This window comes from Pseudophryne corroboree, chromosome 9 (genome assembly GCF_028390025.1).
Source record: "Pseudophryne corroboree isolate aPseCor3 chromosome 9, aPseCor3.hap2, whole genome shotgun sequence".
Taxonomy (NCBI): domain Eukaryota; kingdom Metazoa; phylum Chordata; class Amphibia; order Anura; family Myobatrachidae; genus Pseudophryne; species Pseudophryne corroboree.
In genome coordinates, this window is record NC_086452.1 from 253,848,700 (window position 1) to 253,867,880 (window position 19,181).

At 44.5% G+C, this 19,181-nt stretch overlaps 1 protein-coding gene across 3 annotated transcripts in view; it reads left to right on the plus strand.

Moving 5' to 3' along the window:
* Positions 1–19,181, plus strand: part of HMCN1 (hemicentin 1) — a 1,072,092-nt gene that overhangs the window by 628,332 nt on the left and 424,579 nt on the right. For all 3 annotated transcript variants that reach the window (XM_063940215.1, XM_063940214.1, XM_063940213.1), the window contains 4 exons: positions 1,691–1,954; positions 2,898–3,094; positions 3,766–3,847; positions 5,347–5,483. In XM_063940215.1, coding sequence (XP_063796285.1) covers positions 1,691–1,954; positions 2,898–3,094; positions 3,766–3,847; positions 5,347–5,483 — 680 coding nt within the window. The remainder of the gene's footprint in view (positions 1–1,690; positions 1,955–2,897; positions 3,095–3,765; positions 3,848–5,346; positions 5,484–19,181) is intronic.

The following is a 19,181-nucleotide window of genomic DNA, read 5'->3' on the forward strand; positions in this document are numbered from 1 at the left end:
TGTTGTGATATATGGTAAAGTTCGTGTGCATTGTTTGTCTTGTCTTGGGTAATATGTATATGTTGCTGAAGAGTGTAAACATGCATGTTTGTGTTTAGAAAAGTGTGTAACCCACAGTTGCTATAATAGCACATTTGACTCTTACCACCTCTTCTTATATCTCCCCCATAGTAACATTGTAGAATGTCGTCTTACCAATCTATATTATTTTACATATTAACTGTATGATCATTTTATTAATTTACTCACCATCTGCAATAAAGTCATTCTCCTGTTTAATTTCCATTCTTGTATTGTTAGCTTCACAATTTGGAATAAACACCATTACTTTCAAAAATACAAGTTTGTAAAACACATTTTTCTTGATTTAGCATCAGCAAAGTATTGATTGTAACAGGGGAGAAAATACGCTTGACATCTTTCAATTTTCCTTTTATCTGTTTGGATAAGAAGTTTTTGCAGAGCTAAATACAGTAGCTTCCCTTATACAGTGAGTGCTTGACTCCTTAAATGTTTCTAGAACAAACACTGTGGGGGAGATTCAAATCTTTGAAAAGTCGGTTGGGTGTGTTTTTTCCTGTCTATTAGATAGGAAAAAACAGACTCCCAACTGACTTTTCAAACATTTGAATCTCCCCCAATGTGTTCAATAACTCATACTATGAAAATGAGAAATTATAGACATGTAACATAAATCTGCTGATGGCCGCATAAATATTAGTCACTGTACAACAGTTGCAAAATAAATAAGCAGCGATTATGGAGCAAGAAAATCAAATTGGACACCTAGACTAAACTATGCATAGAGAATATCAGATCACTTGAATCTGCTGCTAAATGATGTCAATAAACCATAGGAGGGTGGCAGAAAGCTTTACTGTGCTACCCACCTGATGGCCACTACATAATACAACAGTGTGATGGCATGTAGCTAGCCTCATAGCCGGAAGCCTGTGTAGGGTCTCCAGTCAGTACACGCATCAGGCTTCAGCATGGTGAGAGGCTGATCCTGTGCCAGGCATGACCTGAATATAGGGAATAGAAGTACAAGATCAGACTGAGTAGAGTTGAAAAAGACGGCATTTTCAGAATCTGCACTGTAATTTAATGAGCTGTTGTCCATGTGGCAGAGGTATGAAACCGCTAGTGTCCCAGTTTCCATGAAAGGTGCGGGACTTTTCAGATATATCTGATGCATTGATTTTGAGAGCAAATTGGTCATTTTATGCAATTCCCACCTTAACCTGTCAGATTACACAAAATACAAATAATTAGATCAATTCTTTATGAGTTTAAAGACTGCAGAATACAGTACAGTAGAAATATAAGATGGGTCACCTCTTAAATGCAAACACACACACACACACACACACACACACACACACACACACTAGCTCAGCTTGTATAAATATAATTTAGAGGAAAATAAGAATAAATGTAACAGCAAAAGATTACCAATTCTGCAATCAGTGAAAACATAACTCTGACCATCTGACCATCAACTAGATGGGAAGATCTGTTAGGTTCTTTACAAAATCCTAAATAAATAAATAAATAAATAAATATATATATATATATATATATATATATATATATATAATCATTTGGTCTCCCAATAACGTGATTTAACCCATGTGCTACTTTACCTTATATGGTGTGTATTTTATTTGTATTGTGCATTCTTCTACAGTGTTGCCGAGCATGGATGATGCAGACATAACTGAACAGCTGTCCACTGTAAAGGGAAACCCTACCATAATGACATGTATTGCTGATGGGCATCCTGTGCCCCATATGTCGTGGCTAAAAGATGGAAATGCTATTCATCATGTACAGGGTGAAAGGATGGTACTGCAGATCCCGAATACAGACATGAGTGACATTGGCAGATACACATGTATTGCAGCTAACGAGGCAGGCAGTGTCCGCAAGCACTTCATACTCGATGTTCTTGGTAAGTTCACAACTGTAACACACAGAGCCATCCCTAACCAATATGATGCCCTAGGCAAGATTTTGCCTGGTGCCCCCTAGCACAGACACTAGATCCGCCTCTGACCCTGTACCCCTTTCCCAGCACCATCATCCGTCACCAATAGCAGTCCTCATTTTGGTGCTCCTACCCTCATATTTTAAATAGGAACAGTACGCAGCCCAAAATGGGGCGTGTTCTTGCATGGCCATACAATGATACCCCCAATTCAAATTACGCCACACAGTACTGCAATTTTATTCACATTATATCATGCAATAGTGTCTCTTATTCATGTTACAGCACACAGTAGTACTACGTTACTCCTCACAGTACTGCCCCTTATTCACATTACACCACATCATATTGCTCTTTATTCACATTAGACCACACAGTAGTTCCCTTTCTATATGTTATGCCACAAAGTACTGTAGTACAACTTATACACAAAATGCCGCACATTAGTAGTACATTTCGTACGCAGATAGAGCCGCAGTCACACACAGAATATAGGCATGCTGCATATCATTTTAATCAGCAGAATCTGCCCTAGGCATTTGCCTAGTTTACCTATGTCTAGGGCCGGCTCTGGTAACACACTTCACAATGCTGTTATGAGTAAATGGATAGTGGTCACCACTTCTGTATATTGAAAATAATAAATGTACTTTCCAGACTGTAACACATTTAGATTTACAGATGGTATTCTTGTGTTCTGAAAAGATATGTTAATTACTGTAGGCAATAAATGTAGGATATATTACAGGAACTGTATATTGCTGAAATTATGTTACTAATTGATCAATAAAAAACAAATCACTTTAGGAAAAATGAAACACAATCAAGCAGCTCATCACATAGTGTACTATATAAAGCTATATTAGTTTACTTTGTATGTCTTGTATGTTTTCTCCTTAATCTGTAGAGCCCCCGCATATTAATGGATCAGAAAACACAGATGAATTGTCAGTGGTTGTCAATAACCAATTAGACCTTGTTTGCTACACAATGGGTTTCCCACCCCCGATAATAACTTGGCTTAAAGATGGCCAGATGGTTTCTCAGACTGACAATGTCAGCTTCATGAGAGGAGGACAGATACTTCACATAGCAAGTGCCCAGGTACTACAGTATTAAAAATACATCCAGCAAAATTCTATTGTGTCAATATATGTTTTTGTAGTGTGTAATTTAATTTAGATCTTGGGCCTGATTCAGACGTGATGATGTGGCGTCATCAGACACAAGTGGCCAGTGTCTTTACTCTCCATATGCATCTGAGCTGCACCGTGCATGCGTCCTGACAGTTACAGCACAAAGTCGCAGATCCATATTTCATGCTGACCTATGCAATTTTGGTGGGTGGTAATTGGGGGTGGCCACCCATAGGCATGTGTGTCATGGGAAGTGACTGCATCCAAAGACACAGTTGCACTGACAAGGCGGCCATGTCCAGGCAGACAATCTGCGCCTCCACAGGACTGGTGCCTGCGATCTACAAAGGTGCGACTTACATCTTTGTACGCACAGCGGTGGTTTAGATCAGCAGCTTGTAGATGTCTCAGTAGGACGACCATTGGCTGCTGCATTAGCATCAAGATCCATCAGTGGCTGCAGCAATAGACACTACTGCAATTGCGTCCACCTCTGAATCAGGCCCTTATCTCTTGTTATGCTTTTAACTAGCTTTAGGTTATAGATTATATTACTTATTTTTGAACAATTCATATTGTCTGCTATATTTATTATAGCTGCTGCTGAAATGTATAACATGTTTTTTTTAATGGTTCTAGGAAGAGCACATTGGACTTTATACTTGTGTGGTATCAAACCGTGCAGGAGACGCTAAAAAAGAATTTTCTGTAAAGGTTCATAGTAAGTTCAAATAGTGTTATCACCTCTGTTGGTATAGACACCATTGCTCAGGCATTGTTCTACACTATCTAGGTATGGTGGTAAAATTATACACACACTACAAAATTAAGCATTCCTTTTCCATCTACATACTATTTAAAGAGCTGATATAAAAATGATTGCCCATTATTAAGGCAAGAAAGGACAATGTAATAAGAAAAATCCATTCATTATGATGTAAATATAATAGAAACAATTGTATATATAAAAAAAGGTCCACATTTGCAGCCTGATTGCTGAATGATATGATCTTTAGCATTATTGTAACAACCCCATTCAATACAATTTAAAAAATGAACCTCTTAATTATCATTACCTTCATTATTAGCCCCACCGTCAAATAATTCCATTCATGTACATTAATCCCATAATTACAGTAACTACCTCAGTCTATTCAAAAATAAACTTAATCTTATTTAACCCCAATAAAGCATTAAACAATTATTTTAACGATAACTACTATACCCTAATTTACCTGTTGGTGATCTCATGTGTACCTCTTGTTGCAGCCAAAGCATTCAGGAAGCAGCAGCTAGCCAGGCAGGTCCAGCCAAGGCTGTGAGTGAGGAGGAGGAGGAAGAGGGGCCATCAGAGGGGGTACACAGGCTGTGTCCTTATACCAGGAGCTGTGCACTGCAGCAATAGGCTGTACAGCTTCTGTCTCCCCTCTGCTAGCCCCTCCTGTTGCAGTGTCAGGCTCCTGGGATAAGGATATTGGTCAACTGTTGATAATGTGTGTACAGTTGGATATTTGGCAGAATTAATATACACACCAGTGGAATTATAATTGACCAAAGGACATATCCAGTTTCAACCGGCTTAAGATCAGGCCTTGTGATTTATTAAGCAAATAATACAGCCATACTCACTGGTTGATGGGCATGAAACGGAACTTGTATCAGAACTGATCTTCTTGTTTGGTAATTTAGCTGCATTACTGCATTACTAATACCTGCATAACAAAGGAGTCCACACATTCTGCACAACTAAACTCAATATACACGCACAAAGATCATTGGTTCACATAAATATAATTTATTGGTATACAAAAAAGCCCTCCTTATCTAGTTGGTGCACATCCTAGCTAGGTCTTAATTATTCCCTCAAGGCATAGACATGCTCAGAGCCTGGAACTGTTACATGTCCAAGGAAATAGTTGATAATGTAATGACATGACTAACAGCCCTGAGTGGATTTGACATTTCAGAGTTAATGCTATAGTTATCATATAACACACACATGCAATATTATATCTACATAATGTAACTAAATAATTAATGTAACAGTAGAAATAAGTGTAGATATGTCAAAATCAATAAAATATAATCCAAATCTCGACTGACTGATATGGACTTCTTCATAGTTACATAAAGCCATTTATTGACAACTATACATTTTGCAGTAAGTAAAGTAATATGTGACACCTTATTTATAATAACTATGCATTTTGTTTTTTGTAGTGCCTCCAAACATTGCCGGCATCAGCGGAATCCATAATATTACAGTGCTGCAAAATAAGCAAATTAGTCTGGAATGTAAATCTGATGCTATCCCAGCACCAGAAATTACATGGCTAAAGGATGACAGTCCATTATCGGTACTTTTTTAATACATTACTCATTTATGGTCTGGGTATTTTGGGTTGTTGTGTGTTTTGCAAGTGATGCTGTTTACCTGGGAATATCAGGCCTTATCTAGTTAGCAGTTTTTCACCATTTTTTTAAACACTTTTAGGGGGCAATTCAGTTATTCACAATGGCCATGATGTGGATTCCAGAGTAGCATATCAACACCACTGATTATTTTGCTTCACACCCCATAGATGTGCACAAGATAAATTGACAGGGTTGCTTTACTATAAAATAGTATATGATAATGTGCTCATTGTTACATTGCACCCCAATATTGTGTAGAAATACATTTCTCTTACGTCCTAGAGGATGCTGGGGACTCCGTAAGGACCATGGGGATAGACGGGCTCCGCAGGAGACATGGGCACTAAAAAGAACTTTAGATATGGGTGTGTACTGGCTCCTCCCTCTATGCCCCTCCTCCAGACCTCAGTTTGATACAGTGCCCAGAGGAGACTGGGTGCATTACAGGGAGCTCTCCTGAGTTTCCTGAAAAGAAATAATTTTTGTTAGTTTTTTTTATTTTCAGGGAGCCTGCTGGCAACAGGCTCCCTGCATCGAGGGACTGAGGAGAGAGAAGCAGACCTACTTAACTGCTTCTTAGGCTACTGGACACAATTAGCGCCAGAGGGAGTCGGAACGCAGGTCTCTCCTAGCTGTTCGTCCCGGAGCCGCGCCGCCGTCCTCCTCACAGAGCCGGAAGATAGAAGCCGGGTAGTATGAGAAAAAAGAAGACTTCAGAGGCGGCAGAAGACTTCAGATCTTCATAGAGGTAACGCGCAGCGGTAACGCTGCGCGCCATTGCTCCCACACAACACACACACGACAGGCACTGTAAGGGTGCAGGGCGCTGGGGGGGGGGCGCCCTGGGCAGCAATTTAAACCTCTGTTCTGGCTATATAGGACATATATGGGCTTTGCACTGTATATTCTAACATACCCCGCCAGTTTTAAACGAAATCAAGCGGGACCGAAGCCCGCCGCTGAGGGGGCGGAGCTTGATCCTCAACACTCACCAGCGCCATTTTCTCCACAGCACACCGCTGAGAAGCTGGCTCCCCGGAATCTCCCCTGCTGAACACGGTGACAGAGGGTTGGAAAGAAGGGGGGGCACATAATTTGGCGCAGTGTTATATATTTAAGAAATAAAATCGCTATCTGGGTAATTTTTTTCCGTGGGTCATTGGCGCTGGGTGTGTGCTGGCATACTCTCTCTCTATCTCTCCAAAGGGCCTTGTGGGGGAACTGTCCCCAGATAGAGAATTCCCTAAGTGTGTGGTGTGTCGGTACGCGTGTGTCGGCATGTCTGAAACAGAAGGCTCTTCTAGGGAGGAGGTGGAGCAAATGAGTGTGGTGTCTCCGTCGGAAACGCCGACACCTGACTGGTTGGATATGTGGAATGGTTTAAATGCAAATGTGAATTTATTGTACAAAAGGTTGGACAAAGCTGAGTCCAGGGACTGTAGCCCTGCCTTTCACTATGTCACAGGGTCCTTCTGGGTCTCAAAAGCGCCCACTATCCCAAATAGTAGACACTGATACCGACACGGATTCTGATTCCAGTGTCGATTACGATGATGCCAAGTTGCAGCCAAAATTGGCTAAAAGTATTCATTATATGATTATTGCTATAAAAGAGGTGTTGCATATCACGGATGAACCCTCTGTCCCTGACACGAGGGTCCACATGTTTAAAGAAAAGAAACCTGAGGTAACCTTTCCTCCATCTCATGAGCTGAACGAATTATTTGAAAAGGCTTGGGAATCTCCAGATAAAAAACTGCAGATTCCCAAAAGGATTTTTATGGCGTATCCTTTCCCGGCTAAGGACAGGATACGGTGGGAATCCTCCATAAGGGTGGACAAAGCGTTGACACGCTTATCCAAAAAGGTAGTGCTGCCATCTCAAGATACGGCAACCCTCAAGGATCCTGCTGATCGCAGGCAGGAAACTACCTTGAAGTCTATTTACACGCATACTGGTACCTTACTCAGACCGGCGATAGCGTCGGCTTGGGTTTGTAGCGCTGTAGCGGCGTGGACGGATACCTTATCTGCTGATATAGATTCGCTGGATATGGAAACCATTTTATTGACCCTGGGTCATATTAAAGATGCTGTCCTATATATGAGAGATGCTCAGAGAGACATTGGCCTACTGGGTTCCAGAGCCAACGCTATGGCGATTTCGGCTAGGCGAGCCCTATGGACCCGGCAAAGAGGCAAATGGAGGTTTTACCTTACAAGGGTGAGGAATTATTTGGGGAAGGTCTCATGGACCTAGTTTCCACGGCTACGGCAGGTAAATCAACTATTTTGCCTTATGTTTCCTCACATCCTAAGAAACCGCCACATTATCAGATGCAATCCATTCGGTCGCATAAACCCAAGAGAGTGCGGGGATCTTCCTTTCTTGCCAGAGGTAAAGGCAAGGGGAAAAAGCTGCCAGCCACAGCCAGTTCCCAGAAGCAGAAGTCCTCCCCGGCCTCTACAAAATCCACCGCATGACGCTGGGGCTCCGCTGAGGGAGTCCGCCCCAGTGGGGGCACGTCTTCGACTTTTCAGCCACGTCTGGGTTCAATCACAGGTGGATCCCTGGGCAATAGAAATTGTTTCCCAGGGTTGCAAGCTGGAATTCAAAGAGATGCCTACTCACCGGTTTTTCAAATCGGCCCTACCGGCTTCTCCCCTAGAGAGGGAGATAGTGTTAAAGGCTATTCAAAAATTGTGTCTTCAACAAGTGGTGGTCAAAGTCCCCCTGCTGCAGCAGGGAATGGGGTATTACTCAAGGGATCCGGTCTGAAGATCGACAGTGTCTAGGTCGACAATGTTTAGGTCGACCACTATAGGTCGACAGTCACTAGGTCGACATGGATGGAAGGTCGACAGGGTTTCTATGTCGACATGTGCTAGGTCGACAGGTCTAAAGGTCGACATGAGTTTTTTTTTTTTAATTATTTTTTTGAATTTTTTCGTACGTGGACTACGATTGGAACGGTAAAGTGTGTCGAGCGAAGCGAAGGCACCATGCCCGAAGCATGGCGAGCGAAGCGAGCCATGCGAGGGGACGCAGTGCACTAATTTGGGATCCCGGTCACTCTACGAAGAAAACGACACAAAAAAAATCCTCATATCGACCTTTAGACCTGTCGACCTAGCACATGTCGACCTAGAAACCCTGTTGACCTTCCATCCATGTCGACCTAGTGACTGTCGACCTATAGTGGTCGACCTAAACATTGTCGACCTAGACACTGTCGATTTGATGAACCACACCCATTACTCAACCCTGTTTGTTGTCCCGAAACCGGACGGTTCGGTCAGGCCCATTTTGAATTTAAAATCCTTAAACCTATACTTAAAAAGGTTCAAGTTCAAGATGGAGTCGCTCAGAGCAGTCATCGCCAGCCTGGAAGGGGGGGATTATATGGTGTCCCTGGACATAAAGGATGCATACCTTCATGTCCCCATATATCCGCCTCATCAGGCATTCCTGAGGTTTGCTGTACAGGATTGTCATTACCAATTTCAGACGTTGCCGTCAGGGCTTTCCACGGCCCCGAGGATTTCCACCAAGGTTATGGCGGAAATGATGGTGCTCCTGCGCAAGCAGGGTGTCACAATTATCCCATACTTGGACGATCTCCTAATAAAAGCGAGATCGAGAGAACAGTTGCTGAACAGCGTATCACTCTCCCTGAGGGTGTTGCAACAGCACGGCTGGATTCTCAATATCCCGAAGTCACAGTTGATTCCAACGACTTGTTTGCCCTTCTTAGGCATGATTCTGGATACAGACCAGAAAAGGGTTTATCTTCCGATGGAAAAGGCCCAAGAACTCATGCCTTTGGTCAGGGACCTATTGAAGCCAACGAGGGTGTCGGTGCATCACTGCACTCAAGTTCTGGGAAAGATGGTGGCGACTTACGAGCCATTCCATTCGGCAGGTTCCATGCGAGAACGTTTCAATGGGACCTTCTGGACAAGTGGTCCGGTTCACATCTACAGATTCATCAGATGATCACCCTGTCCCTCAGGGCTAGGGTATCTCTCCTGTGGTGGCTGCAGAGTGCTCACCTTCTGGAGTGTTGCAGGTTCGGCATTCAGGACTGGGTTCTGGTAAACACGGACGCGAGCCTCCGAGGTTGGGGTGCAGTCACACAGGGAAGAAACTTCCAGGGTCTTGTCTTCACATCAACGAACTGGAGTTGAGAGCCATATACAACGCCCTTCGACAAGCGGAAAATTTTCTTTGCGACCTACCGGTTCTGATCCAGTCAGACAACATCACCGCAGTGGCCCATGTAAACCGCCAAGGCGGAACAAAGAGCAGAGTGGCAATGGCGGAAGCCACCAGGATTCTTCGCTGGGCGGAAAATCATGTAAGCGCCCTGACCGCAGTCTTCATTCCGGGAGTAGACAACTGGGAAGCAGACTTCCTCAGCAGAACCGATCTACATCCAAGAGAGTGGGGACTTCATCAGGAAGTCTTCGCACAGATTGCAAGTCGGAAGGAGGACTGCCTCAGATAGACATGATGGCGTCACGCCTCAACAAGAAACAACCGAAGTATTGCGCCAGGTCGAGGGACCCTCAGGCAGTGGCGGTGGACGCCCTGGTGACACCATAGGTGTTTCAGTCAGTCTATGTGTTCCCTCCTCTTCCGCTTATCTCAAAGATATTGAGAATCATAAGACGAAGAGGAGTACAGACAATTCTTATTGTTCCAGATTGGCCGCGAAGGGCCTGGTATTCGGATCTGCAGGAAATGCTCACAGAAGATCCGTGGCCTCTCCCTCTCAGAGAGGACCTGTTACAACAGGGGCCCTGTCTGTTCCAAGACTTACCGCGGCTACGTTTGACGGCATGGCGGTTGAACGCCGGATCCTAGCGGAAAAGGGCATTCCGGATGAGGTCATTCCTACTCTGATAAAGGATAGGAAAGACGTTACAGCGAAACATTATCACCGGATATGGAGAAAGTACGTATCTTGGTGTGAGTCCAGAATGCTCCTCCGGAAGAATTCCATTTGGGCCGTTTCCTTCACTTCCTACAAACGGGAGTGAATTTGGGCCTAAAATTAGGCTCTATTAAGGTTCAGATTTCGGCCCTATCCATTTTCTTTCAGAAGGAATTGGCTTCTCTCCCAGAAGTCCAGACTTTTGTGAAGGGAGTGCTGTATATCCAGCCTCCTTTTGTACCTCATGTGGCACCCTGGGACCTTAACGTGGTGTTGCGGTTCCTTAAGTCTCACTGGTTTAAACCGCTTAAATCGGTGGAATTAAAATATCTCACTTTGAAAGTGGTCATGTTGTTGGCCTTGGCATCGGCAAGACGAGTGTCGGAGTTGGCGGCTTTATCTCACAATAGCCCCTATCTGATTTTCCATGTGGATAGAGCAGAGTTGCGGACTCGTCCTCAATTTTTGCCCAAGGTGGTTTCTTCTTTTCATATGAACCAACCTATTGTGGTACCTGTGGCTACACGGGACTTGGAGGATTCCGAGTCCCTTGATGTGGTCAGGGCATTGAAAATTTATGTGGCCAGAACGGCCCAGGTTAGGAAAACAGAGGCACTGTTTGTCCTGTATGCAGCCAACAAGGTTGGTGCTCCTGCTTTGAAGCAGACTATTGCTCGCTGGATCTGTAACACGATTCAGCAGGCTCATTCTACGGCTGGATTGCCGTTACCAAATTCTGTAAAAGCCCATTCCACTAGGAAGGTGGGCTCTTCTTGGGCGGCTGCCCGAGGTGTCTCGGCTTTACAGCTGTGCAGAGCTGCTACTTGGTCGGGTTCAAACACCTTTGCGAAGTTCTACAAGTTTGATACCCTGGCTGATGAGGACCTCATGTTTGCTCAATCGGTGCTGCAGAGCCATCCGCACTCTCCCGCCCGTTTTGGAGCTTTGGTATAATCCCCATGGTCCTTACGGAGTCCCCAGCATCCTCTAGGACGTAAGGGAATATAAGATTTTAAACCTACCGGTAAATCTTTTTCTCCTAGTCTGTAGAGGATGCTGGGCGCCTGTCCCAGTGCGGACTACATCTGCAAGACTTGTATATAGTTTTTGCTTACTTAAGGGTTTTGTTACAGTTTTGATCAGTCTCAGACTGATACTGTTTGGTTTCATGCTGTTAACTGGTTCGTATATTCCATGTTATACGGTGTGGATGGTGTGGGCTGGTATGAATCTTGCCCTTAGATTAACAGAAATCCTTTCCTCGTACTGTCCGTCTCCTCTGGGCACAGTTTCTCTAACTGAGGTCTGGAGGAGGGGAATAGAGGGAGGAGCCAGTGCACACCCATAAAGTTCTTTTTAGTGCCCATGTCTCCTGCGGAGCCCGTCTATCCCCATGGTCCTTACGAAGTCCCCAGCATCCTCTACGGACTAGGAGAAAAAGATTTACCGGTAGGTTTAAAATCTTATTTTTTCCTTATTATGCAGTGTTTATATTTGATTATTGTTGCTAGAAACTATTTTTTTTTTATTTAAACAGTTTTTTATTAATTAAGGCAGCAGACAAATCATCACAACAGTACATTTCCAAAAGAAGGGGACAGGATCATTGCATATCATATATGTCAATACAAAACGTTTAAAGCACCCAAAGTATGGAATAAAGTTGTCTGCTTATTTTTCAACATCAGAACATGTAAAAGGGGAACATTCTAACAAAACAGCTTAGGAAAATAGGAAAGGAGAGAAAGAGAGGGAAGAAGAGGAAGAAAGAGAAGGGGAAAGTTATAAAGTGTAGGGTCAGGTAAGAGTGTCTGCATAGAGAGGACGAGTCCTTTGGGAGATAAGGGGGGGAACCTTTTCAATTAGGGATCTGAAACATGCTAGAAAGACACATTACACGGAATGGGAGAAGAACTATGTAGTTATATAGGACCGATACACAGGAGATTCTTTAAAATCATACCAGGGACACCAAAAAGCTGTGAAGTTAACGGTTTTCCCAGATGAGAAGGAGATAAGGTCTTCCATATCTAAAATGTAATCAATCTTTGTATACCATAATTTAATCGAGGGTGGTGAGGTGGATCTCCAAAGAGTTGGAATAACCGCTTTTGCAGCATTGCTAAGATGTCTCAATAGGGAGCATTTGTAGGAATGCGCGCCCGCGGAGGTGTGATTGAGGAGCCAAAAACCCGGGTCTTTTGGGACTACATCCCCCACTATCAGTTCGGAACACTTAAATACCTCTGTCCAAAATGGAGTTATAAGAGGGCAGTTCCACCATATGTGCACAAAGCTCCCTGGGGCGTTTCTACATCTCCAGCAAAGATTCGAGAGAGAGGGAAACATTTTATTAAGAACAAGAGCAGTCCTATACCACCTATATATGAGTTTATAGAGAGTCTCTAATGTTGATAAACATAAAGAGCTCGCCTGGGCGTTACTAAATACGGAATCCCAATTGATCTGTTTAGGTAGCCCTGGAGGTTGCGGAAACAAGTCTTCCATGATAAGCGCATACATTTGTGAGATAGTATGTGTAGGAGAACTAGGAGAGACGCATAGTTTTTCGAACACGGTGAGATCTCTAGTTATATCAGAAAAGTTCTTGGAAGATGTTATGAAATGATGAACCTGCAGGAACTTTCAAAAATCAGAACTATGTATATTCCAATGAGACTGAATATCTGAAAATGAGCGCACCCTACCCGAGCTCACCAGCTGACCGACCCTGAAAATCCCGGCTTCCGCCCATGGAGCAAAAGCTGTCCCATGGAGACCTGGAACAAATTCGGGAATATGGAGAAAAGAGGTTAAAGGGGACCATTTGGAGGATATATGGCTCTTAGATCTCAGCGTGGCCCATAATTTAAGCGTGGGGGAAACCGTGGGGTGGGTAATCTTCAGAAGGATAGGAAGCCAAGGTACAATTTCAATATAATGTGGGAGGCATCCTTCCTCCAGAAGAACCCATTGTTTGCGATCTTTAGCCTGTGACCATTCCAGAATCCTATTCAAATGTACTGCATGATAGTAGCTAGAAATATGTGGGAGTTGTTGCCCACCTTGATGCTTTCTCCTAAATAAAATGTCGTGCTTAAATCTAGGTGTTTTGCATCCCCAAACAAATGCACGAATAAGAGTCTGGACGTCTCGGAACCAAAGTAGGGGGATGTGTATAGGAAGGGTTTGGAGAAAGAATAATATCCTAGGAAGGGCATTCATTTTGACAACATTGATCCTGCCAAACCACGATAATCTTAATTTCTTCCATTTCTGGAAGTCTAGGCGAAGCTTCACCAACAGGGGGTTAAAATTCAGGGAGAATAATTTGGATAAATCGTTGGATTGTAGCACCCCCAAATATTTAAATTTGTGGTCGTGCCAAGTAAAAGGGAAGGAGCGTTTCAGATCCTCTACTACATCAGGAGAGGTAGTTAAATTCATGGCAATAGATTTGGAATAATTTATCTTAAAGTTAGAGAGGGCTCCGAACTTCTCAAATTCTACCATCAGGTTTGGTAATGAGGTGACTGGTTTTGAAATTATAGCGAGTAAGTTGTCGGCCTATAAAGCCAATTTGTATTCAGTCCCCTTTATCAGCAACGCGAAATATGCAATATGGGCTTCGAGAGATTGCGGGGAAAAGGGCGAGTGTTCTGATACAGTGTTAAAGGCTCTCGTGAGAAGAGGGACTAATTTCTCCTTGAAAGCTTTAGAATAAGCAGTGGTATACCCATCAGGGCCTGGACTTTTGCCATTGGGAGAAGATTCAATGACTTTCATAACCTCCTCAGTGGAGAAAGGGGCATCTAGATCTTCTTTTGTGGACAGCGTAGGGAATTCTAAGGCCTGTAAGTAGTCAGCTATGGCTGTTCGATGGGACAGCTTATCCGCTCTTCCGGTCGGACCGGAAAGGTTGTACAAGGTGGAACAATATGCCCGAAAGGCCCTAGCGATGTGAAGTGTCTCATGTTGGGGCTGACCTTGACTATTTTTAATTGTATGAATAAAAGTGAGTGCACGTTGTTCTCTAAGGGCTTTGGCCAGCAATTTCCCGGATTTGTTACCCCATTGATAGTATCTGCTACGGCACTTCCGATAAGAAAATTTGACTCTATCAGAGAGTAGTTTATTCAGATCGGCCCTAGCAGCTTCAAGATCAGCATAATGTTGTGGGGTTTGGGATTTCTTGTGTAAAAGCTCGAGAGATTGTATCCTAGATAATGTCACCCCTGAGTTTCTCCCTCTGCCTTTTACGGAAAGAGCCTATCTGGACACAAACCCCTCTAATGACACATTTATGTGCTTCCCAGACCTAGACCTTAGAAATGTCATCTAGGTCATTGGTACAGATATAGGAGTCTAAGGCGTTGTCAATTCGATCCAACAGTCCGCGTCCTGCAAAAAAGTGTCGTTAAAACGCCAGGACCATTGGCGATGTGTACAGGGTGGAAGGCGTAATGTGAGGTTAACTGGGGCATGGTCTGACCACACAATTTGTCCTATAGAGGTATCAGAAAGAAGATGTAGGTGTCGGTGGCTCAAAAACAGGTAATCAATTCTGGAATATGTCTGATGTGGGTGTGAGAAAAAGGAATAATATATCTCGGCAGGATGTGTCAGTTTCCATGTGTCAATCAGCTGGTGGTCGAGCAAGGTGCGTCTCACCCCCCTATGCTCCCTCTCCGACCTGCAAGATATATTTTTAGAATTGTCTTGAAGGGGATCAAGAGTCCAATTTAAGTCGCCTCCCATCACCACCACCCCCTCTAGGAGAGACTCAGCAATTTCCAAAACCGAGGACAAAAAGGAAAGTTGTTTGGCATTGGGAGCATATACGTTCAAAAAAGAAAAGCGTTGGCCGTATATATCGCATTTTACCAGCAACCCCCTACCTTCAGCTAGTCTATGGGAAGTAACATTAAGGATAGGCAGGTGGCGAGCCAATAATACAGCCACGCCTAATGTCTTACCGGAAGAATTATTAGACAGGAAAACATAAGGATAGTAATGACATTTCAGAGACGGCACATGTCCCATCTTAAAATGCGTTTCCTGAATAAAAGCAACGTCAACTCTCTCATCTCTAAGCCATTTGAAGAGTTTAGACCTTTTCTCAGGAACATTCAACCCTTTAACATTAAGGGTAGTGTTAGGGTCTCCTGCTCTGTGCTGCCACGTCGTCATGGCAACCGGGAGACAAGTGCTAGTGGAGTAACCTGAGCGTAGCTGATACTCCGGTTCGGGTCTTTTGCTGTGCATTGGTTACAGGCTCTGTGCACGGCAGGGGATCCGGTGCTGGTTTTTGTGCTCACAGTCTGTGAGGTCTGAGTGGGGCGTGGACAGCACCTGCTATATAAACCCTCTTCTCAGGTTAGGCAGATGCTGCTGAATCTTTGTTGGTTAGTCAGTTCCTGAAAGCTAGCTAGTACTGTGTAAACTTTGTATTTGTTTGTTGCTTACTGCAAATAGGCCTTGGGATTTGGTATTACACTCTGCCAATCCAGACCTAGCAGTAAGACTGGAGTCAGTCGTTTAACCTGCTGGGGTTATTTTGCTACTCTGTGAACCTAGCAAGTTTGCGGCTGTATTCTCAGACTTGCCTGCCAAAATCCTTTCTCACTGTGCAAGGTGTTCAGGTGTCAGTTTAGTGGCAGTAAGCTGAACCAGTGCACTGCAAGTGAGGACTAGGATTGTGGAGACTCTCCTTGTGTCTATTATTCCATCTCTGACCAAGGAGTTTACTGCCACACCCGTTGGTAACCCTTTAGGGTTTTGCTGTTGCCCTTAGCAACAGCATTTCGGGTTCTCTACGTATTAAGTCACTACATCTCGCTTCTTTCCATCTGAGCATTCCTAATACTAGGGAGACACCCAGTTTCTTAGCCTTTGGGCTTCTCTGTTCACTTTGTGTTTATTTTGTTACCCTATCACTTTCTGTGTATGTTATGTCATATTCCCCAGTCTGTCTGTGAGTTCATTTGTTTTGCATCCCTCACCGTTCAGACACCAGTACATTCCTGCTGGCACTGGTGTGCATAACATATTCAGCAGCCCAATACTCCTGTTGAAATTTTGTGGGAATATGGAGCATACCCCTCAAAATACTTTGCAACAGGTGGTCGATCAGGTGCAGGTCCTGACTCGACAATTTAATGATTTGTCCATTAAAATGCACACCTCACAGGCCGCTGGCGGAGCTCCCGCAGCAGCGGTACCTTCAGGGGTTAAGGAGCCGAAAGTAAATCTCCCGGATCGTTTTTCTGTAGATCGCTCGCAGTTCTTTTGTTTCAAGGAGAGCTGCAAGCTATATTTCCAGCTTAAGCCTCAGTCTTCCGGGTCGGAGATTCAGCGGGTGTGCATAGTGATTTCCTTGCTACAAGGAGACCCACAGGTCTGGGCATATGGGTTGCAGCCTGACTGTCCGTCGCTTAAAAGTGTTGATGCTTTTTTTACGGCACTGGGCATGTTGTATGATGACCCTGACAAGACTGCCTCAGCCGAGGCTCAGATTTCGATCCTTAAGCAAGGGCGAAGGCCAGTTGAGGTTTATTGTACGGAGTTTCGGAGGTTGGCCCATGATACCCAGTGGAATGACCCAGCCCTGAGACACCAGTACCGAAGAGGTCTTTCTAACCAGTTAAAAGACCAACTGGTACAATATCCCTTGCCTGATAGCTTGGATCAGCTCATGCAGTTATCCATTCGGGTGGATAGACGGCTGAGAGAGCGCAGGCTTGAAAGGGAGACCGAGGTTTCCTTCTTTCCCAAGGGAACCTCAGACTCTGAGGAATTTTCCGAGGAGCCTATGCAGATTGGGGCTACCCGCCTCTCCTCGCGTGAGAAGACGCGGAGGAGACAGCAGGGGTTGTGTTTGTACTGTGGGAATAAAGGTCATGTGGTAGTATCATGCCCAGAAAAGCCGGAAAACTTCAGGGCCTGAGGGTGATGGGAAATATCCTGTCAGGCCAGAAGTCAGAATTTCCCAAGAAGACTTTTATCATTCCGGTGACCTTGAAGATCCTCGGTCAAACTGTCAAGACTGAGGCCTTTGTGGACAGTGGGGCCGACGGGGTTTTAATGGACCGCCAATTCGCCCTGAAACACTCTGTTCCCTTAGTACCCTTGGCATCGGAAATTGAGATTTGTGGGTTAAACGGGGAACCATTATCCCAGGGTAAAATTACCTCTTGCACTAGCCAGATTTCTTTGTTTATTGGAGCCACACACTCTGAAAAATTGTCCTTTTATGTGACTGTCTGTACTTTTGCCCCATTGGTGTTGGGGTTACCCTGGTTAAGGGCCCACAATCCTCAATTTGACTGGGTATCTGGGGAGATTCTTAGTTGGGGTACTGATTGTTTCAGGAGTTGCTTGAGCCTTCCAGTCAGGCTTTCGCAGCTAAGTTTGCCAGGATTGCCAGGATGTTATGCAGATTTTGCGGACGTGTTCTCCAAAAGAGTTGCAGAGGTACTACCTCCCCATCGCCCCTATGACTGTGCCATTGATTTGTTGCCGAATGCTAAGCTTCCCAAGAGCAGGTTGTACTCCCTGTCACGTCCTGAGACTCAGGCTATGGCAGAGTACATTCAGGAGAACTTGGCTAAGGGATTTATCAGACCTTCACAGTCTCCAGTTGGGTCGGGGTTCTTCTTCGTGGGTAAAAAGGACGGTTCGTTGCGACCCTGCATCGACTTCAGGGAATTGAACCGTATCACGATTAAAAACTCATACCCACTGCCTCTCATTTCGGTCTTGTTTGACCAGCTTCGTACTGCCACCATTTTTTCTAAGATTGACCTACGCGGTGCGTACAATCTAATCCGAATAAGAGAGGGGGATGAATGGAAGACTGCCTTTAATACCCACTCAGGGCATTATGAATATTTGGTGATGCCTTTTGGGCTCTGTAATGCCCCGGCAGTCTTCCAGGACTTCATGAACGATGTGCTCAGGGAATATTTGGATAGATTCTTAGTTGTATACTTAGATGACATCCTAATCTTCTCCCATTCCCTGGAGGAACATCGGAAGCATGTACGCTTAGTCCTCCAGAAACTCAGAGACCACCGGCTTGGGGCGAAGCTGGAGAAGTGCGAATTTGAATTTCAGCAAATCGCATTTCTAGGATATATTATCTCCCCAGAAGGTTTCCAAATGGAGGGTTCCAAGGTACAGGCAGTCCTGGATTGGGTGCAGCCCACTAGTTTGAAGGCGCTTCAGCGTTTCTGGGCTTTGCGAATTTTTATAGACGATTTATCGCTGGATTTTCGTCTATAGTGGCGCCCTTGGTGGCACTCACTAAGAAAGGGGCGGATGTTGCTCACTGGTCTTGTGAGGCCAAAGCGGCTTTTGCCCGTCTCAAAAGGGCATTTGTCTCGGCCAAGGTGCTGCGACACCCAGATCCAGAGCGTCCTTTTGTGGTGGAGGTGGATGCCTCTGAGATGGGTATTGGGGCAGTGCTCTCTCAGATGGGGGTGTCTGATAATCGCCTTCATCCCTGTGCTTACTTTTCCCGTAAATTTTCGCCTGCCGAGATGAATTATGACGTGGGTAACCGGGAATTGTTGACTATTAAGGATGCACTCGAGGAGTGGAGACACTGGCTTGAGGGGGCTAAGTTTGTGGTCTCAATTCTCACCGACCATAAGAATTTGGCATATTTAGAGTCAGCGAAGCGCCTCAATGCCAGGCAGGCAC